Source organism: Natrix helvetica, assembly GCF_964273705.1.
Source record: "Natrix helvetica genome assembly, chromosome: 4".
NCBI classification, from domain to species: Eukaryota; Metazoa; Chordata; class Lepidosauria; order Squamata; family Natricidae; genus Natrix; species Natrix helvetica.
Genome location: NC_138550.1, coordinates 39,824,979 through 39,849,389, shown reverse-complemented (window position 1 = coordinate 39,849,389; position 24,411 = coordinate 39,824,979). Strand labels below are relative to the sequence as shown.

General features: G+C 38.1%; 1 protein-coding gene across 5 annotated transcripts in view; it reads right to left on the bottom strand.

The window, feature by feature from the left end:
• The window catches only part of EPHA6 (EPH receptor A6), a 173,260-nt gene that overhangs the window by 80,165 nt on the left and 68,684 nt on the right, over positions 1-24,411 (bottom strand). For all 5 annotated transcript variants that reach the window (XM_081951465.1, XM_081951463.1, XM_081951462.1 and 2 more), the window contains exon 8: positions 2,942-3,067. In XM_081951465.1, coding sequence (XP_081807591.1) covers positions 2,942-3,067 — 126 coding nt within the window. The remainder of the gene's footprint in view (positions 1-2,941; positions 3,068-24,411) is intronic.

Here is a 24,411-nt window from a genome sequence, read left to right as displayed (position 1 = left end):
GCATGTAAGCAAACCAGTAGGAAACCGGTTAGAAACCCACTACTGAAATCACTGTTCTTGTTTCCATGCTATGCAGAAAAAATAAATAAAGAGGAATTAAGAGCAAACTTCCAAACAGTCTCAAATTAAATCTAGTTAATTGTGTTCCATTGATTCTAATAATTCCAAAGAAAGGGAATCAAAATGTTTCTAATCCTATCACATTAGGATAGCAGTGAAAATCAAACCACAAAATAAATAGAAAGATGAATAATTTAGTGGGAAATGGGAGGCTGAGCAAGTGACAGATGGGTGGAGTTAATGAGATCCTGAAAAAAGAAAGATGAGAAATTTAAAGGACAAAAGATAACATACGAGGTGGTATGTTGATTTGAGAAAAACAAGAATTGTTTGCAAGTACAGACAGGTATGAACAGGTATTCTGTAATGAAACTTGTGGCATAAACCAGATGTAACTATTTCCTTTTTGCACCCTGATGTCATTCATTTAATTAATTTGGTTTACTATTTTGAATTCTATTTTTGCTTTCTGCAGGACTTCAACCCAAAGAGATTGGCGTGATAGCTTTGTATGTATGCCTGGCATTTTTAGATGACACTTGAATGAAATATCTCTTTCTGCAAGACCACTACATTTTATTTCAGTTGTTAAAAAGAAAAGAGATGTTTTTCTTTAGTACAATAAACTGGTTGTCATATAATAGCTGTCAAAGTTGGCTCCTCTCTGCAAGAAGTATTCTCCTCTATACAAGAGAAGTATGCAACATTTTAAGGTCTTTGAATGATATGCCTGGAGAATTTTCCAAGGTTTGTAGGGCCAGAACCAAGAAATAGACATGGCCAGATTAAAAACCAAATTTGATTTGAAATAAGGTTTTCAATATTAAATTTAACCACTATTTCTACATTTAATAATTTTACAGCAGCTAGGTTTGGAGTCTGCATATTATTCAAGAACCTCAGTCTGGGCCATATAATCACACATGTCCATGGAACATTATTTGCAGTTACAACCCAGATTTCGATGGCCATTTCCTTCCAGATATGTGGCCATATTCCTGATGATTCATCATGAAGACACATCATTTAAATTGATATGTTGGCTTGCTTTCCATTTGGTGCCTTGGCTGAAGGAGCCAGGCTAGAACAAGGAGACAATGAATTCTAGTGCTATTTTAGGCATATATGCCAATTAGATGAATCTGGACAGTCATTCTCAATTAAATCTAGAAAGAAGGCAATGGCAAACACTTCCTCAAAGTATTGCCGAGACACTAAATCAATATGAGATAAGACTTTTTTAAAGTTTTTTTTTTAAAAAAAACTTGCATTATCATTAGAAACTACAATTTTTTAATTTGGTGTTGAACATTTCTTAATTTAACATACTATTCTGAAATGTAATTATGACACCTTGGCACCTGCCAAGAAAGAGCTAATGATGTTATTTTTAAATGGAAAATGAAACTGGTATGAATAAACAGACCTTTTCAAGAAAATTGTTATATTTTACTATTGTAATACACTTGAATTTGATAAAGAAACATTGATCTATTATGATAGACATTGAATACTTTTCCCTTTCTTAATTCATTTTAAACATGAATGCTAGTTTACACTGTATAGATGCAATCCACATATACTAAAGAAAATCAAAATGCTTCTGGATATATTTGGAAATCTGACTTCCTTTCTTAATTCTCTTCTGTTGTAAAGCAATACAATACCATTTTCACATACATTAATATATAATGACTTAAGGGACTCTCTATTTCTTAAAATAGTAAATAAACCCAATAGCTATAGATAATATTTCATAGGATCATTGCAGGAGAAGACACAGATGCTTTAAAACAGGAGTGTCAAACTCAAGGCCTGGGGGCCGAATTCGGTCTGCGGGGTGCTTAGATCTGACCTGCAGGGCCACCCTGGAAACAGCCCGTTTTCAGTGGCAAAGCTCTTGGGCCACCACAGGCACCCCTGACATGAACGATGTATAGCTGACCACCCTGACTCTGCCTCCCGAGGTCAAAACAACACTGATGCATCCCTCAATGAAATCAAATTTGACACCCTGCTTTAAAGGTATACCAACAGAGACAGTGTTTGTGCCATTGGGTGCTGAGAAATATCTTTTTTAATGGAATCCAAAGTGCTGAGTAGTTCTAATGTTTCACTTTTAGAAGAAGCTGAACATATAGGCAATCCTCGAATTACAACCATAATTAAGCCCAAAAGAAATTGTTACTTGAGTTTTATCCCATTTTACTACCTTTTTTTAACCACAGTTATTAAGTGAATCACTGTACTTGTTAAGTGTTCATGAGGTCATTAAGTGATTCTGGCTTCTCCCATTGGTTTTATTTGTCTGAACCTGGCTTGGAAGCTTACAAATGATGACCACATGACAGATGCCATAAGTACATGTCATAAGTACATGTCAGTTGCGAATCGCCCAAATTTTGATCACATGGTCACAATAAACCTAAGTGTGAAAACAGGTCATAAATAACTTTTGCCAGTGCTGTTGTAACTTCAAGTGGTTATGGTTGTAAGTCAAATACTATTTGTACTACATTTATATAGCCATATTACAAGACCAATGTAAAATCTTCAAGCATTATCACTTGTGACATCAAAGTTCTATATCATAATAGATGTAGATGGGCCCCTAGCTGTATAACTAGTTACTTTTTTTAAAAAAACTGCATCACATTAATTTGTTTAAAACAAAGAAAAAAATGCTTTTCTTTTTTTGTAATGCTAATTTGGATTTTATGCACTTTTTTACTCAATCTGATGTAGAACCTAGGGTATATTTGTCTAATCTGTAACAAAAGTGAAATGTCTGCAAAAAAGTATATTTGTCCATCTTCTTCTGATCCCATACTCCCAAATACCTTAACAATGGGTGCTTTGAAAATTTACATGGAATACCTACCGGAAAAAATCCTGGAGGGTAAAGATCCTCCCCCTGACAAAGGATGTGGAGCTGCAATGTTATTTAAGAGTCCTTCCCTCAGGAATCTTGGGCAAAGAGACTGGAACCCAATGGCCGGGAAGGGTCCTTATAAAAGATAAAAACTCTCATTAATTATAGGCAGAGATTTTAGTTGCTGAAATGAAACTGTTTCCAATAGAGACAGACCATGATAATATTAAATAGCTTAATTATTAATTTACAACAAGTTGTATAATCAGCTCATGCCAGCCATACAGATATTACTCCAAGGATTAAGTTTCATTTTGGTGCCACATTTTAATTGAGGAAAATGTGAGATTTGGAGAAACATCTTTTGTTATTATTAGCTTGGTTAACTGTATTTTTTGTAGATAAATCTGTTAAACAGGTCAGAACATTTTCAATGAGCAAAATGATCTTTATACTTGGTGATTGTAAACTACATTTTCAATTTGGTTTAACATATCAATTTCTAATCAATACCTGGACCTCAATGTGTATATTATGACAAACCAGGAAATCTTCTTATGGTTCTCTCGTACCGTAACAGATTGGAACAATAATAATTGGACAAGTTCATAGATTCTGCAAACCTCAAAGTATTAATAAGGTCTGCTAATGAAAAATAGTATATACAGTAGTTTTATACATATTGAAAAGTCACAGATAGTAAACTATGAAAGTAATATTTGCCTGACTATTTGAATTTGATTAAAAAATACAGAAAGCCATAATTATGTACTGTATATGTCTTATTGGATTTAGTTATTACACAGGGTGTCAGGGATTCCCAAATATTCTGGCTAGTTGTACATTGGGAATTTTAGAAACACTGGAAAAAATTCAGATCTAATAAGGCATTGCATAGCATTTATTTAGAGACATTGTCAGTGATAATTTGAGCAGAAAAGTAGAACCTTCCCCGCATTGTACATGTTACAGAAGGACACTACAAGTTCACAGCGTTCTTACTGTGTAGGATTTAAGTCTCCTCGTCCACCTCCTGGAGTTTGATTACAAAACCTTAAGATATCTTATTATTATGCTTTTAAAGACTTTTCTGTTTTTTTATTTTTTTGCAAATAAAACTTCTCACATTTGGTTCAGTCTGGATACCACCATTGTTGGAGAGTTAATTATAGGAGGATTTGGTGACTCATTTTGTTAGACAGAATCAATTTGCGATTTGTGACTTCCAAAGATATAGACAGGTTGTTTGGAGCAGTAAATTCCACCACTTATCCATTAGATCTTTACCCAATTTGGTTTGTAACATCTAGGTGGCAGGTTATTAGACTTACTTAATTTCCCTGATTGCCTTATTTATATTTAGCAGTGAGTTGAAAGAGGGATAGTAAATTGTCACTGAATCCAGACATGTCAGAGGTGTTCATTGTGAGTGGGTGTATTCCAGAGAAGTAATAGACATTGCTTTTGTGAATTGGGCTACACTCTCCTAGAAAGAACAGATGTTCACATGGGACAGTTTCTGGATTGAACTATCTCTCTGGTTGCAAGAGTCAGGAGTACTCTTTACCCTTTACCAGCTGTGTCTTTTTCAGCAACAAAATGACCTTAATACTGTGGGCCACATGCTGTTAACTTTCAGATATGACTACCATAGCACACTTTCTATTACTTTTGTATTTAACACAAATACCACAATTAATGTCAAATTTAGCAATGAGGCTGTTTCTAAGAAACCACACTATGATGTAGTAAAAAGATAGTATTGCACCTGTTTCTAATTTGTTTTAGTAAAAAAGAAAAAATAGGTGCTAGCTAAGTGGAAGAATATACCTTTCTATATGAACCCATACCCCGATCAGTGAGATCAATTTAGCAGGCTACAATGCCATATGCTCACCTCATAATGAAAAGTATTGAGCTTTTTCTCTTTATCTGCCACAATTCTTTGCAACCCATCCACTAAGTTAAAGGGCTTAATCTCTTTATTCATTAAAAATGGCTTTTAACAATTTTAATTACTGATTTTAATTTTAACATGATTGTATTAATTTTGATTTTATGTTTCATTGTAAATCACCAAGAGACCTCAGTAGGCAGTATAAATCGAATAATTGAATGAATGAAAGAATATAACAGCATACTCCTGTGAGACTCACATTCCAGTGTTATTGCAAAAGAAAGGATGACGATCAACGTAGGAAAACGCTGCAATGCACAGATTTAAAACCTGCTATTTAATATTATATGCCTATGTCTTGACCAAGAACATGAAAGAGGAGACAAGGAAACAAAGTTCCACATTAAGGGCAATTTACGCAGTCTAAACTGCTTGTTTGTCACATTGTTCTTAACTTAACTTTAACTTAACTTTATTCAATTTCTAGACCGCCCCTCTCTCAGAAGGGACTCGGGGCGGTGTACAGTCATATTAAACAATAAAACAGTAAATATACATAGTATAAATATAAAATAAATATAGGGCTGGAGGAGGTAACAATAATTCACTGTACAAATTTAGTTTAAGTTAAATTGAAATTTTAAAAATTTAAAATACATTAACCCTAAAAACTATCCCAGATAAAAATATCCGCCAGGAGGTAAGAATGGAACTATATATGGGCCAGACCGGCTAATTGGAACAGGTGAGTCTTAAGTTTTTGTCAGAAGGAGCGGAAGTCGGTAGTAGTTCTAATATCGGGGGGGAGGTCATTCCAGAGGGTTGGGCCCATCACAGAGAAGGCTCTACTCCTAGGCTCTGCCCGTTGGCATTGCTTGGTGGACGGCACCCGGAGGAGTCCCTCCCTGTGAGAGCGAATTGGTCGCAGGGATGTATGCGGTAGGATGCGATCCCGCAGGTAGCTAGGTCCTGTGCCATGGAGCGCTTTGAAGATGGTAATCAGCACCTTGAAACGCACCCGAAAAACCACAGGCAGCCAGTGCAGCTCGCGCAGGAGAGGTGTTACGTGGGAGTACCTAGTACTCCCCATGATAGCCCGCGCGGCCGCATTCTGAACTAGCTGTAGTCTTCGGGTGCATCTCAAGGGGAGCCCCATGTAGAGAGCATTGCAGTAGTCCAGACGAAACGGCACCAGTGCATGAGTGACTGTGCGTAAGGCGTCCCGGTCCAATAGGGGGCGCAATTGGCGCACCAGGCGAACCTGGTGGAACGCCCCCCTTGCCACGGCTGCCACATGGTCATCCATCGACAGCCGGGCATCTAGGAGGATGCCCAAATTGCGCGCCCGTTCCACAGGGGGCAGTTGCTCGCCCCCTATGGCCAGTGATGGAATCAACTGGTTGAACTGAGGTGCCGGTAACCACAGCCACTCTGTCTTGGAGAGGTTAAGCCTGAGTCTGTTGTCCCCCATCCAGACCCGGACGGCTTCCAAACACCGGGACATCATTTTGACAGCCTCGTTGGGGTGGTTTGGGTTGGAAATGTACAGCTGAGTGTCATCAGCGTACAGATGGTATCCGACCCCAAAACCATGGATGATCTCACCCAGTGGCTTCACATATGTGTTGAACAGAAGGGGCGAGAGGACCGATCCCTGCGGCACCCCACAGGTGAGCGACCTCAGGGTCGACCTCTGCTCCCCTGCCAACACACATTGCGTCCGGTCGGAGAGGTAGGAGCCGAACCACCGCAGGACAGTGCCCCCAACTCCCATCCCCTCCAGCCGGCGCAATAGGATACCATGGTCGATGGCATCAAAAGCCGCTGATAGATCTAATAGGACCAGGATAGAGGAGCAACCCCTATCTCTGGCCCTCCAGAGATCATCAACCAACGTGACCAAGGCCGTCTCCGTGCTGTGACCGGGTCGGAAACCGGACTGGCGCGGGTCTAGATAGTCGGTTTCTTCCAGGTGTCGTGGGAACTGCTGTGCCACCACATTCTCTACAACCTTCGCTAGAAAGGGAAGGTTGGAGACAGGACGATAATTAGCTAGTTCCGTCAGGTTCAGGGAAGGCCTCTTGAGTAAGGGCCTCACCACCGCCTCTTTCAAGGCAGCCGGTAGGGACCCCTCACCCAATGAAGCGTTCACTAGGCCCAGGAGCCAGCCTCATGTCACTTCCCAGGATGCCAGTACCAGCCAGGAGGGGCACGGGTCCAATAAACATGTAGTGGCTCACAGCCGCCCACGTAACCTGTCCAAATCCTCGGGGGCAACAGAATCAAACTCCTCCCAGAATGGTCTCTCAAGACTCACTGTTGACGACTCCTCCGGTCCACTGACGGGGGCCCATCCACTCCGGATCTGAGCGATTTTGTCCTGCAGATATTCCCCAAACCCCTCTGCTCTACCCTGTAAAGGGGCTTCCCGCGACCTCTGTGATAAGAGGGAGCGGGTCACCCGAAACAGGGCAGCAGGGCGGTTATCGGCGGACGCAATAAGAGCGGCACAATGTCTACGTTTGGCCGCTCTTAATGCCACAAGGTAGGTCCGTGAATAGGCTCTTACCTGTGTTCGATCAGATTCAGAGCGCGAGGACCTCCACCTGCTCTCTAGGCGTCTCCTGTGGCGTTTCATCACCCTTAGGTCCTCGGTGAACCAAGGAGCCAGGGTGGTTCGTTGCCGTAGGAGAGGCCGCAAAGGCGCAACCCGGTCCAAGGCCCCAGCAGCCGCCCTATTCCAGGCGGCCACTAGGTCCCCCGACCGAGAGCGGGTCAGGGCTACAGGAAGTGGCCCAAGCTCCATCTGGAATCTATCCGGTTCCATCAGGCGCCTGGGGCGGTACCAACTTGGACAGTCTGGTTCCGCCTCCCCGCGGTGGGGGGTAGCGCCAGGGAAGTCAAGCCGGAGAGATGAGTGATCTGACCATGACAGGGGGGTAATAACCAAATCCCCTATTCCCAGATCACTCGTCCACTGCCCAGATACAAAAACAAGGTCCAGCGTGTGACCGCCCTCGTGTGTGGGGCCCTGAATTAATTGGGTCAGGTCCATGGCTGTCATGGAAGCCATGAACTCCCGAGCCACCTCGGACGCTTCCCTTGTCGACGGCAAGTTGAAGTCCCCCATAACCATAAGTTTGGGGGTTTCAACTGCCGTTTCTGAGATCAGCTCGAGGAGCTCGGGCAGGGCTGCTGATGCATAGCGAGGAGCCAAGTATACAATCAGCAAGCCCCACTGCCTCCCTGGGCCCCATTTCACACCAAGGGACTCACACCCGGATATCTGAGGCACAGTGAACTCTCTTGGCTCCAGACCCTCCCGTATAACCACCGCCACCCCACCACCCTTACCCAGGGCCCGGGGCTGATGGAATGCACGGAAACTCGGTGGGCACATTTCCACGAGGGGTAAACCACCCTCGTGGCCCAACCAGGTCTCCGTTATCCCTGTAAGGTCCAGCTCCCCCTCCGAGAGCAACTCATTAATGAGGGGGGCCTTGTTGATAACGGACCTTGCATTGCAAAGCATCAGCCTCAGGCCCTGGCTCTGTAGTTCCTGGCCACCTAGGCTGCGGGGGTTGGTACAAGCGACCGGGCGTGTCCAACAGCCACGGTCTCCCAACCGACTACGAGATCTTCTTCTATCCTCGCACCCACCCCTCCCTACGACCGTTGTAATAGGGCAACCCTCTATTGGAGTGTCATTCTCCCTCCCCCCCTACTCCGCTCACTTCCCTCCTGATCTCACCTGTTCGCCTGGCACTGGTCCCCCTCCTGGCCTGATTAACCCACCCACCCACCCTAGAGCCCCCCTAAAAAGGATAAAAAGCATTTCATTAAAAATCTTGGCTGCTTCTGAAGCTTATTTTATCAATTCAGATCTGGATTGCAGTGCATTGGCAAAGATGTCTGGCTGAAGATGGGATTGGTTGTTCCCATACTTTCCCTTATTTGTTCATAAGGGTAGCAGTGAATGGCCTATACTAGTAATGTACCAGTAAAGATAAATCTGTCCTATAACACAGATCTGTGTTTAGTCAAATACTGAAGTTCACGATATTTTTCTATAATTCATACATCAGAAATTACTTTGATCAAGAATACTGAAATGTATATCTTTTAGAAGAGAAATATTGCCTGGTTTAAAACCAAAAGATGAAAAGCATAGTATCAGAGGTGGGTTGCTAATTTTTTTACTACCGGTTCAGGCATGCGCCTGCACATACGTGACATTTCTAAACCTAGGCAGAAGCATCTAGGTGGGAGGAGCCTCCCGCTGCTACTACTAATTTGGCTGATCTGGGCCGATCCGACAGCAACCCTTCTCTGCATGGAATGTCAGGTGGGCTTTGAAATTTTGTTAATTAGAGTTAATTGGAGAATTTGAACTCTGGAACATCAATCTTAATTCAAGACCCTGACTGTTTTGATTCTTTGTTCAATCTTACCTTTTTTCCATAGACTTCCACTCAATCTCCCCCCCCCCCCTGGCAATTATGGCTTGATGTGATGAAGTTACATTCTGCCTTCTCCACAAAGAGGGAAATCAGAAAAGAATTTTTTATTCCTAGAAAAATATAAGGCATTTACTTTGAATTTAAACCTATTCTTTTTATTAATTATTAATTAAAAAGTCTACCCTATTTTGAGTTTTCAAAGCCAAAATCAATCTCTATGAGCCACAGTGTTGTATTTCCCCTTAAACTGAAAATTGTGATGATTTGTTGGGATGTATTCAATTCTGTGTAAAACCGAATCTGTTTTGGATTGAATCTAACATGCTGGAATCAGTTGATGGGGTCAGTTGATCCCTTTTTGGCATTATCTTAATAGCTTTCATTGATCCAGCCTCATTAAGAGTATTGTGAGACTAAGCTATTGTCTTTCTTGGGTGTGCTGGTGAAGCTTCACCAAGCATTTCCCAGTTATCTCTTTGATTATCACAAAGAATTTGTTTTCGAAAATTATGAGGTAAGTAAAAGGAATATTATAACGCTATCATTTCTGAGCTGCACCTATCTAGACAACTACCAGATGGCAGGGTAAAATACAGAAAATGTAGATATACAGTTATGATAGTCCTCAAAAAGATCTGAAATATTAATTCACTGGAATTGTATGTGCACCGTATGCAGGTATAAGGACAAACAATAGCAGTTCTTGCTCATATCATACCAGCAGTCCATCTTTCTTTGACACTTACATTTCTGCACCAGTCATATTAGATGGGGGAAAATAATTAGTGTGTGAATAATGGAGAGAAGGGAGTCTGGATTCCTTCCCTTTGCTATATAACCTTTAGCCATTTCTTTAAGAAGGCGCAAGGATAAATTTTTATTAAGTAGACATTTACTTCCAGCTAAGAGTAGATAATATGGCACTTTCTGAAATCAATCATCTGCCTCATTAAAAGGCAGTTTCTTAGGTTCATGGGAACTCTTTGTTTGTCTACAGAATGTTTATGTTTAGTTGATCAGCTGATAGCTTTAAAAGTCACAGAGTATAAACATTTCACATTTAATAGCATTCAAATTGTAGATACATGGTGACATCATTGGCAACAGAGTGATGGTCACACTACTTTTTGTTGTTGATGCCAAAAACTTTCCTGTATCATCTACACTATGTGCAGCAACACTTATCAAAATGTAATAGAGAGTTATCCCCAGTGAACCCAGGAAAATATATTTGTGTATAAACAGCCCCATCATAATTTTAGGGCCAGAAGTATTTAGAGAAAGCAACAAGGAATTAGGGAAATGGGAAAGATGTCATTTTATGGTTGTAAAAAAACAAACAAACCTGTAATGTTAATGAAGCAGTACATTAGGTGTAGCAAATAAAGGGATAATAAGTTGTATGGTTTCTCTCTACTTAATATTAATAGGCATATGGTACACGTCTTTTTATACCCATGAAATTCTTCTCAAATAGAAATGACTGGACAAATGAAGGAATGAACAAAATGTGATTCTTTATAAATATTACAGTGTTATCAAGCATGGAAGCAGCTTATGAGACAACTTGTAACTATTCCCAAATATCAGGAAAAGCCCTATTAGTTAGTCTTATGGTTTTTTTTTTAAATGAAGAAACTTATCTAAAATGACTGTCTATTGATTACTTTAGAAGCTCTCAGTTGCAGAGTGTACTTTCAGCTGATGTTTACTTCCAGTTGGGGATTGGGGTGGTGAAGGGGAAATGTAAAGTACTTTGCCAGGAAGTTTAATAACACATTTTGCTTCCTCTGGCTTCTGCTTCCATTATTTTCAAGCTGAATTGCATGTTTGTTCCTCAGAGACAGCCAACACCTGGCTCTCATTATAATCAGGAAAGAAACAGGTTCCTTCATCTTCATGAGATGTAATTTTGCAATGATTAACCGAAATGAAAAGAAAAAAAAGGCCCAGGAAGAAAAATCAACTAAAATATAATTCATTTATATATTCCAAAGTTTACTTAGGCACAGTGACAAAAAGTAATGTTAGCTTTAGAAACACATAAATGGATGATGAATTGCTGAGCTTCCTTGCCTAAGCATTATCCTTCTTTTGTATATAATATGCTTCACTTCTTACTTTCAGCTTGATACATTCATACCTTCAAAGGAAGAAAATTTGATCTGATTGTATATATACAGGCTTTTATCTTGTTTAATAAATCTATTCTGGGTCACAGTAGTAATAGCTTGACAATATTTAGATAACAAAAAATAACAGTCCCTCCCCCATAAAGAGGGACTTTGGGGGTGGAGGGATACAACATCATCTATCTCCAGTCTACAGCCGAGTCCTTTCAACAATTCCAAGAAGGCTCCACACCCTTTTTCAATATGTAGGTGACCATGATGACACAGTGGCCTCAACAATTCTAAAACAGTGGTTCCCAACCTTTTTTTGACCATGTCCTACCTAAGCATCTTTAAAATCCTGATCCCTGCGCCCCCTCCCCCCAGTGACATAACATTGCCAAAAAGGCATTAAGAGTTGTAAACCTTATTTTATGAAGCTTTTTCTACTGCTAACTAGGGCATACAAAACCTTTGCTAGACCAATCCTTGAATACTGCTCACCTGCCTGGAATCCACACTATATATCGGACATTAATACCATAGAGAGGGTCCAGAGGTATTTCACAAGAAGATACTTAACTCCTCTGCTTGCAATAAAATACCTTTGTTTTAAAGCTAAAATGTAAGACGAGTCAACCACTTTCTACAACATGATCTTGAGCACGTGATCATCTTTTTCAAGTTCAATACCAGGAATTATTTTAAAGTTTTGAACTGATAAGGAGCTAGAGGAACTCTGAAATATAATCAAACAAATTGTAAAGGAAGAATGTGAAAAAAGATTGCCAAAAAACAAGAAATGAAAGGAAGCGAACACCTGGCGCAAATTGCCAAGAAGGGAAGATAAGACAAAGTCAATACAAACAAAGCTGTCAGGACGATGTCAAAGAACTGCAATTCACTGTCATAAGAGTCAAGAAACAACACTACAATGCCATCAGCAAAGACATTAAAGATAGAAACAATAACAGAAAGTTTTTCAAAAGCTCAAAAGATAAAAGGAGTATGAAGAAATTCTGTATATCAGCAATCAACACCAAAGATATTTAGAAGATATTCCTTATATACAATAATGTCTAGTACTAGAAGACAAAATTAGGGCACCAATTTAGTGATAAGCAAGTCAGAAGACTATAAGTATTAATGAAATTAGCTGTCATGTTTGCTTGCTTCTTGGACTTTGTTGTGTTCAAATGTGTACCGTCCACTTCTGATACAACCTTATACTGCTCAGTGCTATTTGGCTACCGAGGTCAACTCAGTATGCACCGATGCTGCAGTCTTACTTTCCTGATCAGACCTTTCCCTCCTACCTGTTAGGACTGTAATCACCGTCACTCCATTAAGCCTCAGCTTATTCTTTAATCTGATTCTGCTTTTTGCTGGCTTTATGTCGCCAGTGTTCTAAGTCTGGCAAATGAGGTGTAGCATGCTATAAGCCAAAAAACACTGAACTGTATGCTCATTGCTTGGCTTCTTATGACTTTCTGGACATAGAGGTGGGCTGAAATGAGCATAGAGTAGCTATTAGGTAAAGGTAAAGGTTCCCCTCGCACATATGTGCTAGTGTTCCCAACTCAAGGGGGGTAATGCTCATCTCCGTTTCAAAGCCGAGGAACCAGCACTGTCTGAAGACATCTCCGTGGTCATGTGGCCGGCATGACTAAACACCGAAGGCGCACAGAACATTGTTACCTTCCCACCAAAGGTAGTACCTAATTTTCTACTTCAATTTTTACATGCTTTCAAACCGCCAGGTTGGCAGAAGCTGGGACAAGTAATGGGAGCTCACTTCGTTATGCTATGCTAGGGATTTGAACTGCCGAACTGCCGACCTTTCTGTTTGACAAGCTCAGTGTCTTAGCCACTTAGCCACTAGAGCAGCTATTACACAAATATAAAATTTATTCTTCAACGTTATCATACAGATTTTCAAATAGTTAAGTTAAATAGTAATTTAAAATATCCTTGTCTTCTTCATCATTTTGGCTATAGAACTGAAAAAAGGCATCTCCTAGATTACCCAGGAGCAACAATAAAAATAATCCTTTTTTTTTTTGCATTCAACAATCAGAATTCCACAAATAGACAACAAAATATATATTGAATGTGAACAAAAATAAAACCAGGTGAAACTTTTTTATTGTTATGATCAAGCATAATTCTAAAACATAATTTTAGTACATTTAGAAACAATATGTTAGCTAGAGAGTAGCAACTATGGATAAAAAGGTATGTTAAAGGCATTATAATTGAGCATTTTTATAAAGAGTAATACACGGGAACACCTGCCCTGACACCTGCCTCACAAGCGGAAGAACTGGGCCACGGCCACGTGGGCTCCTGCTGTATATGGCTGCCAATGCTGCTGCCACAAGGCAGGTGTTGGGGCGTGGATGGCCTGGCTGTGGGAGCCCTGAGGTAAGCTAGCGCAGGGCATGTAGGGCAGTTCCACCATGCCTCTGCCTCGCCTCATGGCATGAGCAACCATGAGCAACCAGACAGAATGGGTGGGTGCCAGCTGCGCAGGTTCTTAAGCAGGGCTTATTTTGGGGTAGGGCTTATATTACCCATATGCAGAAAACATACTAGGGCTTATTTTCAGGATAGGTCATATTTTTGGGAAAACAGGGTACATAGCCTAATATTTTCAGGATTTGAGAAGAAGGAATTAATCTGTCTTTAAAGCATAAATATTCAAGTTATTTATGAACAAAAACTGTAATTGACCTAAATTCAGCAAATGAAGTTCATTACAGGAGCTCACAAGTAAAAAAAAAAGAATCGATCCCAAGTGTGTTCTGTTTTCAAAATATTTTTTGTATATTTGCTGCACTTCCTATCTCACGTGAGTAGCTACTAACTCCTGTTATTAAGCCCTGGAAGCATTTTTCCCCCAGCATCATATATAAGAAATGCTAAAGAGGTAGAACTCTCTTCAATAACTGCTTACATATTATCCTGGGTATATTTAATGATGCAGCCCAGATAATGTTATTGCAGTGTTCTGCAGTTAAATCTTGCTCAGCTTTGCCAGTCCATAATGAAAGAGAGAGTTAGGCATATTCACTTGTAAGGATCAAGCAATGCTGTTAAAAAGATTCATGACTTTCATTTAACCAAGGTTTTTTTTGGCAGTGGTTTGCATTGTTGATAATGACCTCATTAATGGATTCCTCAGAGTAAAATTACAAGTATAATATTCTGGAATAAAAACAATTACTAAACAATTGCACCTGGCTGCTTTTGTATTCATTCTTTAGCATTTGTGAAATTATGAAGTTCAGGGCCACACCGCCACTTTATATTGTCTACAATATTAAAAAGCCGGCCCAATGAATTATAGTAGGATCTAGGTAGCGTTTTCGGTCAGTCATCATATTAGCAAAAGAGTAGGTTTGTGAATCAGATTAGATTTTGAGCCAAGTTTCATTGGGAAGGCTTGCTACCTAAATGAAGTTGTCATTTGGATTCACCTTCTCTATCGCCATGGGTGCCATAGGTGTTTCACCCACAGCACACCCCTACATCTTTTCAGGGATTGCTTTGTAACTTTTTATTTCTCTGGCAAGTATTATATACCTACAAAGCATACATTAATAAGAATTCACCCCTTTCTATGGTCATTGCTATATTTAATTAAAATTGATTGATTATGTGTCATCTAGTCAGTGCTGATTTTTAGCAACAACAAAGATAGATTTTCTCCATAATGAACTGTTCCTAATCGGATCTTTCAGTTCTTCCAATAGAGTACCCATTGGCAGAATAACAAACTATCATTTATGCTTCCACTGAAAACTATGGATTGATTTGCTTGATGATCCATCAATTTATTTTCTTGGCTGTCCACAGTATTATCAGGAGTCTTCTTCAGCACCAAAATTCAAAGGCATCAATACACTTTCTATCCTGATTCTTCAAAGTCCAACTTTCACCTCCAGAGAGAGTCATAGCGAATACTATTGCTTGCATTAGTCTGTTGTTGTTGTTGTTTTTTTTGTATGAAGACACATTGCAGTATCAGAGTATTTTTTCCAAGTCTTCCTGACTGTTCTACCATGTGCTATGTGAGGAGTATTTCTTGACTGCTCCTTGCTTTCCTGTTGATGGTTGAGCCTAAAAGTCAGAAGCCATCTTCCGCTTCAATATTTTTATTATTAATTCTAGGGCTGGTTGTTTTACCTGTTGTCATTGATTTGATCTTTTTTAAAATTTAATTTTAGTCCAATTTTTCACTTTGCTCTGTGATCTTTATTAATAGTCTTTGCAGATCTTTTGCATTTCCAGCTATTAGAGTAGAGCATCGTGCATGTTATTGAGGTTATCTGTCCAATTTTAAACCTCATCCTGTTGCAATCCAACTGTCCTTAATTCAGCATATAGGTTGAATAAATAAGGGGAAAGTATGTAGCCTTCTCTCACTCCTTTCCCAACCTAGAGCAACATTGTTTTGCCATACTGTCCATACTGTAGCTTCCTGTTCTGTATAGAGGTTTCTCAACATATACAATCAACATAATCAAAGGCCTTTATATGATCTAGTGTTCCCTCAATCTTGGCAGCTTGAAGATTGTGGACTTCAGTTCCCAGAATTCCTCAGCCAGCAAGCTGGTTGGGAAATTCTGAGAATTGAAGTCCACTCATCTTCAAGCTGCCAAGGTTGAGAAACACTAATATAATCAAAGCATATACTGCCTTCTTTTGGGCATTTTCTGGCCTTCTCAATTTTCCAGCATGCACCAGAATAGTCCCTCAGTCTTTTATAAAGACAGCTTGAACATTTGTCACCTCTTTTTCCATATAGGGATCTAATTTGACTGTATACTCCTAAGCATAATTTTGATAATAGGTGAAATTAAGGATATAAAATGACACAATATTATTACATTTCTACAAAAGATGGAAGAAAATGCCTTTCTTATGACAACCAATTGGGCATTTCATAGAATAATGATTATATGTGATTCTTATATTAAATTTTAGTGCTATAGTTCTTAAGACATAATTCATACATTCAAACAGTTAAAATTGCTGGACAAAAAGTTGCCTGTTTTATAAATGATAAAATAAAGTTCCATCAGGACAAATGATAGAAATGATCTGATGTAAGATTGCTTAATTTGTGAAGTGCTACATATCATTCAATGTAAAAAACTGTATAATAATAAACCTTTTGAATACACATACTGCAATATATTTTTGCATATATTTGTGCAAAGAAATACAGGAGCAAGCCACATCAGAGACCAAAGGAATACAGAATCCCAGAGAGATTAAAATAACATAGTAACCAATCTATATACAGCTTTTTTTCATAATTTTTAAAGAGATGTTCTAACATTTGGATAAGGTGATTCATGAGTAAAAGGACAAAATCACCTTATCCAAATGCTAGATCATCTCTTTAAAAATAGTGATTCTTTGATCCCTCTTTTTTCTTGTTTGAAAGAGAGCTCAAAGAGGCCATCTACATTAAAATTGAACAGCCCTCTCTTAACAGAGGGGGAGAGATATGACACCACTTATGTCCTGTTTACAACACAGTCATTTCAACAGTTCCAAGAAGGTTCCACATCCAATTGTACTAAGATTCAGGTGACCCTGAAGACACAGATGAACTCCCAAGTGGCTTCAACAACTTTCAGAGATAATGCTAACAAGCAGATGACTGCAAAGAATATAAATGCTTCCATCTTCCCCCTCCTATTCAGTCAGAACTGAAGAAGCTTTTGGATGAGAAGCAAAATGTCTTCAATGAAAAGAAAAACAAAGAAAGTTCAAGTTGTCGTTTGAAAAATCACCTTTGGGGCAACTATGACCTGGATGATTAAAAATCTCCATACAGGTATACAAAAAGCATTTATGTTTCCATTCATTTTCATTGTTTTTCTTTTAAAAAACCCTTTAAATACTGTCTTTGAATCAATTCACTTGGCAGATAATTGAACAAAATGGTCTACTCAGGTCATGTGTCCATGCTGGCTTCTCCACTCTACACAGGTCTTTCATAAGCACAATGGAGAAACCTCCTATTTGTGCTACTGGATGTTACTGCTGCACATAGATGACTTGTGGTTCACTCTGGTGACTGCATGGTACTTGTAGTAGTCTTCTTTTCTTTGACGCGTCTGACCAATACATTGATTATTGGAGCTGGTATTGTCCCTGCAGGGAGTGGAGAAGCCAGTGTGAACGATGCAGATGAGTAGAGTGATTTTCTCCATCAGCAGCCAGGAAATAAGTTTGAAAAATGATGTTGTTATGAAACTGTGTAGCCTTTCAATATAATTGGTCCAACAAGTTCTACCATGGCTGAGTGAGGAGAAGAAACAAGAAATTCATTACACGGAAGCAGAGTAAAAAAACTGCTCATGGGAGGAAGAAGATAAAAGCTCTGGAACCTAAACCCACAATTTAGATTCAGATTCAGATAAACAACAAATCCATTGATACTTGATAACAGTTCTTTTAAAAAATAATTGAAAATACATATGAAAAATACATATTGCACTCAGGCAAATCTGTGCTTTAAAAGAGCCAACATATGTTGCCTTGAACCAATATGAAAATATCAGTCACTTCTATTATATATATTTTATCACCTTATTGTTCAGTGATTGATGTGTGCTTAATATGTATGGAATTTTGAACACTAAAGCTTTAGAATATGCAGATAGACAGATACAGGACTTTACCACCCAAATAAACTCAGCTGAAGAGATAGGAATCAAAATTGCTTGCTGCTGTACTATAATTCTAATGCACATATTTGAATTCAATAGCTTTCAAAAAAGGTCAAGACTGTCATTTGAAAGACCTTTAATATAACATCCATTTGTTATCTTTTGCTTGGCAATGATAATAAGGGCAAATCTTCGCTCTATCCTACGGAAACACTGGAATTAAAATTAACAGCAAAAAGCCTACAAGCGTTTTAAGTACATAGTCTAACCCATTCTCCATAGAATTTGACAGAAGTATTGTAAAAGTAGTGACAGGGATTTATTCAAATTTGCACAAAATAACTATGACTGCTAGCATCTCTAAATACTCTTTTACTGCACTGTTACCACTCCTAGGTGCCTATTTTCCTTATAATGAAGGCTACTACATCTGACTTTTGAAAATGTAGGCGGTCATGAAAATAACTGTAGCTAGAGTTTCTGTACCACTCTGCTGCCATTTAGTTGTCCAGATTCTTAAAACCCAATTATATGAGCTCTACCCAACATTTGATGGGTACAACAATAGCCAATTTAAGGCTGCCTTTAGTTCAAGAGACAAGGCCCCCATTGACCTTCCTCATCTCATTTGTCCTTTTTCTTTCTCCCTGAGCCACAACAGTGTCAAGATCCTGCACTGTAATATAGCATCATTGTCATTTCCAAACATATCCTAGAATAATGTTAGGACATAATCATAGAAGTCAGTCAAAAGTATCATATTGCTTAGATAGCCAAATAAAACTGGTAAACAAACAGCCAAATAAAGCTGATAAACAAACAACAAATATAAAAAAGCTGAATAGACATCAGCAATGGGCCCTAAATAATTTCTCAAGAAAGCCAAACAAAAGTACTTGTGGAATACAACTTCTTGAAAATATTCATTGCATTTAGATCAATATATTTGTTGACTAAAAAAGAATAATGTGTAAAGCTTTTCAGAAGAGTATCAGGAAGGAAAAGGAAGCAATCCATTCATGCAGAATCATATGACATTTGTCTATTTGATTTTGCCTGTTCAGATATTGTCCTTTTACAACACTTTGGAATTTACAATAACAGGGCAAAACATCTGCTTAGTCCCTTCTAACTGCACTGTAATTTATTTGTGTTTTTAATTTATAGCAGAATCCACATATCTAATTTCCCACTTGCATCATAAAATATTACATCTCAATAAGACAATAATATATGGTTATTTTGAGTGCACATTCAACTATACAACAAAATCATTAATAGTTTAAAACTGTAAATCAGTATCCATGTGTATAATTATAAACAAACAAATAACTTTAGTATATCTGCCAGAGTAAATTAGGTAGGATTAAATCTTTATTTACAATTTATATCATTCTAGGATTTTTCCTTTCATTGTAAACAAAAGGGACTTAATTTGGATGACAATGTGGTTTGAATTATTATTGGAACCATTGAAAATTTTTAGAAGAATGTTACATCTCTTTTCAATTCTGAACACATACTGTACATTTCAAGGACATTGGAAGTTCCACTTTTTGGCATGTGTTTGCAATATCTTAAAAGTAATGAAGCGATCAGTCATCTTGTCAAAATAAGCAAGACAAGGATAATGTATGCATTTATATTTTATCCAAAAAGGCTTCTGCTTTAGTTAATCTCTTAAAAAAACTTGGTTAAAAAACATTTGGTTTAGATGTATTATGAGTACGGAATAAAAAATAGCTACCATGTATTTTCTACCCAATGTGAGATGCTTATAATTACAAGATTAATGTTGTAAAAATCAACAGCAAAAATAGGAGATAGTTCTTCCTTTACTAACCGCTATACCAAGGATATAACAGAAAAAAGGATAAAGTTCACAGTTGCATCGTATAAGCAGCTTCCTTAAGATGTATTGATGATTTTTGAAGAAACTAGCAGAGACTCTTATGTCCCTTTTGATTTTATGTTTTCATTATATGCCAACCATGTAGAATGATCTTAACTTGATTATTCTCCAAATAGAAAATAAACCAATATGCTGTTGACCCTCTAATGTTTACACATTTTCTTTTATAATCTACATCATAATTTAATATTCAAATTACCATATTTTTTCAGAGTATAAGACGCACTGGAGTATAAGACGCAATAAGGTTTTGAATACGGAAATTAAAAAAAAGTTTTTGCACTCTGCAGTCCTCCCAAAAATGGCCCATCTTTCGCGATCGGCCCATTAAAAAAAAAAGGTTATGAAGGGGCGGGTTTTCGGGAGGTAAAAAAAATGCTGTATTCAGTGTATAAGATACACCCAAATTTTCAGCCTCTTTTTTGAGAGGAAAAGGTGCGTTTTATACTCCGAAAAATACAGTATACACTGTGGATCCAGATTATTGAATATGAATGTGAATGGTCCAGTTTACATCTTTAGAAGCAAACTGTGAGTCAGTTAAAATCAAGCCATTGAGACAGAATATTTTTGTGATATGCTTCAGTTAAAGACCACATAGCTGTAAGTTTTAAGTTAAATCAAATATATTTTATGCATAAATGTTACCAGCATTAATAATATTTTTCCAATATTGATTATATTTGCATTGACCACCCCCCCAACTTATATTTTCAAAGTTACATTCTGAGTGTTCTGCTTCGATCCATTATTATTACCTTGAGGTGCGAAACAAGCTATTGGATTATTTCACAGCAGGTTTAGCTTGCTGATGAAATGAAAATTAAAACGATTCTATTGTGAATTACTTGTGACAATTACTTATAGCAGAAGAAGTGAAGAAAAAATGATGGGACCCAAATGTAAATAATGTTGGTTAGTCACTAGTGATTGACATTCTTGCAAATAAATATAATATAACATTCAGTTGAACTAAATACTTATTTATTTATTTATTTATTTATTTATTTATTTATTTATTTATTTATTTATTTATTTATTTATTTATTCGACTTATCAGTCACCCCCTCTCCGCAAAGGGACGTACAATCAAATCAAATATACAAGTGTGGCATGGAGGAGGTAACATCAATGTTTAACAACACAGATGCAAGTACAAGCCACTAAGTTAAAATAAATAGCCATAAGTTAAGACAGTTAAAACAATTAAAAAACCCAAAATTTACATTTACAGTATTAAAATTGCCAGGGAGGTTAGAGGTTCTAGTTAAGCCAGGCCAGCTAGTTGGAACAGGTGGGTCTTGAGTTTCGTGCGGAAGGAGCGGAGATCGGTCGTTATCCTGATATCTGGGGGGAGGTCATTCCAGAGGGCTGGGCCCATCACAGAGAAGGCCCTACTCCTGGGCGCCGCCCTCTGACACTGCCTGGTGGACGGCACCCGGAGGAGTCCCTCTCTGTGAGAGCAAATTGGTCGCAGGGATGTAGGGGGCAGAATGCGATCCCGCAAGTAACTGGGTCCTGTGCCATGGAGCGCTTTAAAGATGGTAACTAACACCTTGAAGCGCACCCGGTAGACCACAGGGAGCCAGTGCAGCTCGCGCAGGAGTGGTGTTACATGGGAGAACCTCGTTCTCCCCATGATTGCCCGCGCGGCCGCATTCTGGACCAGTTGCAGTCTCCGGGTGCATCTCAAGGGGAGCCCCATGTAGAGAGCATTACAGTAGTCCAGGTGGGACGTCACCAGCGCGTGAGTGACTGTGCGTAGGGCATCCCGCTCCAATAGGGGGCGCAATTGGCGCACCAGGCGAACCTGGTGGAACGCCTCCCTCGCCACGGCTGCCACATGGTCTTCCATAGATACTGATCTCTTACTTTCAAAATAATTTCACAGTATATAGTGTAAGTGTATACAACATGCTGAAATATTTTTCTTTATTTTTTAAAGTGCTTTGATCAACAGATCTAAATCTTGATATTCCAAAATATTTATTTTGTTACAATAGTGAATAAGATTTTATTAGAATAAAAATGTTGTTTTTGAAAAATAAGCTATTACTCTAAAATGTTGACTTCATTCTTCATAAAATTGCTGATTGTATTGCATTAATAACACAGTACAATCACAGAATTCTGCATTTTATATAAGAAAATACCTAACAACTGGGAGTGCATCTACTAACATGCTAATATGTGATCAAAATATACACTTCACAAATTGTTTTTGGAAATGCTATAGAGTTTTGAATTAGGATAAACTATATCCGTGTGAAATCCAAAATGGGCACATAAAATTCCATTGGAATAGTGAAATAAAAGCAAGTAGCAAAACAGACAGACCTGAAACATATATATTTTCCATTTATGAATATCTTTTAAATAACACCAATGCTTTCTTAAAGCTAGCATCAGAAAATTAGTATTGCTTTTAAATCAACACAATTGTCAATGAAATCTCAATTTTATTTTTAAAATTTAATTATAGGTTTATGAAATGTTTCAAAAGGAAGTTTTACCTGTAAAGGTTTCTGTAAACTAGTCTACCAAAAATCCACTTATTTTATCTCACTTTTAAGGTTTCCTCTGAAGCTTTAGTTAGCACTTTGAATAGGTGGAGTAGCCTCTTCTAATTATTTTAAGTATTGTCCGAGGCTATGAACAAATGCAAAGCATCTCAGTTTGTCTCTGACTCTCAATGAATTATAGACACTCTTCAGTGTCCTACTAATAGTGGCGTGAATTTCAGACACATATTTTGTGCAAAGCCATGATCAAAGTGATCTCAAAATGCATTAAATGTACATTTAAATAGAAAACTGAATTCCAGGAGGCATATATTCTACAGAGGGTTGTCTCACTTCAAATAAATGAAAATAGTTCAGCATCTACTGCTTCACTATTATAAAAAAAGTTAGACAAGAAGAACAGTGTTTGAACTCTGCAGTGAGACAGAATGGTTGAAGTACATTCTCTTCACACTGTAAATCTGTCTACGGTATGCCAACTGAAGAACATTTATGATAATAGAAGTGAAGTGGACCATTCTTTCAGTTTTTTTGTCCTCAACCTCCATAGCCTTTTCCATCCTTGGCAAAACTGCTATATAATATTGGACGACATTATCAGCCTAAATCATTAAGCTACAAGACAAAATATTTTCTCCCCATTCAAAATGTTATTTCAACACCTTGTACCATAGTCTGCATATGTCCTTTCTTAATATTTTTTTTAAAAAACCAGAGTAATTTCACCATACCAAAAAACCCCACCACTTTTTGTCTTATTGAGCAGTAATTAATGACTGGGCAGAATTCTAAAATCTATTGCACTCAATTAATTTGGTCTCTGTTTTTAAGGCCAATAGATTAAAACATTGTGATGGATCACTTTTCTTACTAACTGAAGCAGTATACAGTATATAAGCAAATAGTGCAACTTAATAACTAATGGCTAACAGAGGGAAAAGTATCTGCCTCCATACTGTAGATTAGCAAAGTTTTTCACTGTCAGACAGTGATTCATTAACCACTTATAATGTGTACGTCTTAGGATTCAGTATGAGATTCTATATGATAATTACCCCATAATTATATCTAAACTTAGTATTTCTTCAGTCTATAGTATTTCCATAAAGCCAATTTGAACTTTTATATTTCAAGTGATTCTCAAATCAAACTTCCTATTTGGCAGGCACTAGCTTTTTAAATTAATGTATTAAAAATTAACTAATTTTTCATTTAATTCTTAAATTCTGCTTAGTATTTTTTGAGCTGCATAACAGAATATATTACTTAACATTAAAAAAAACTATAATTCTAGGAAGGCCATGCAATTTATATTTTTAATTTCCCTATTAATTAAAAAGTATTGACATTAAAAGTGGAAAATAACATACATGTTCTCAGATTGTTCGGGTCACTCCCTGGTTTACCTGGGTGCAACGCTGTTAAGTATAGGAGTAAATACAATGGTCCAAAGATTGTTAGAGATATGTCCAGATAATTGGTACAAGATGACAACTATACTTCTGTAGCCAATTTTTTTTCTTATGGACATTGCAGCAGCACAGAACTTTGCCACTGCATACGTGGTAACCGGGTTAGTGTCCTGGAGGAGAAAGCCTAGATAAAAATTGTCTGCCCTCCCTGGCAATCTCTCTAATAAGGGGAGAATATGTGCAGACCTACAAGCTCTGTATAGCTCGCAGTGTAATAGAACATGTGAATTATCTTCCACTTCTCCTTTACCACATATGCAAACCCGTTCTGCTATTGGTGTTCTCTTATACCTGCCCTGGAGGAGTGCTGAAGGAAGAATGTTAAATCTGGCTCTGAAGAAAGCTACTCTTTGTTTTGGGAAGATCAGGTCATTTAGATATCTTGCCGATTCCCACACACCCTGTTTGATTCTGTC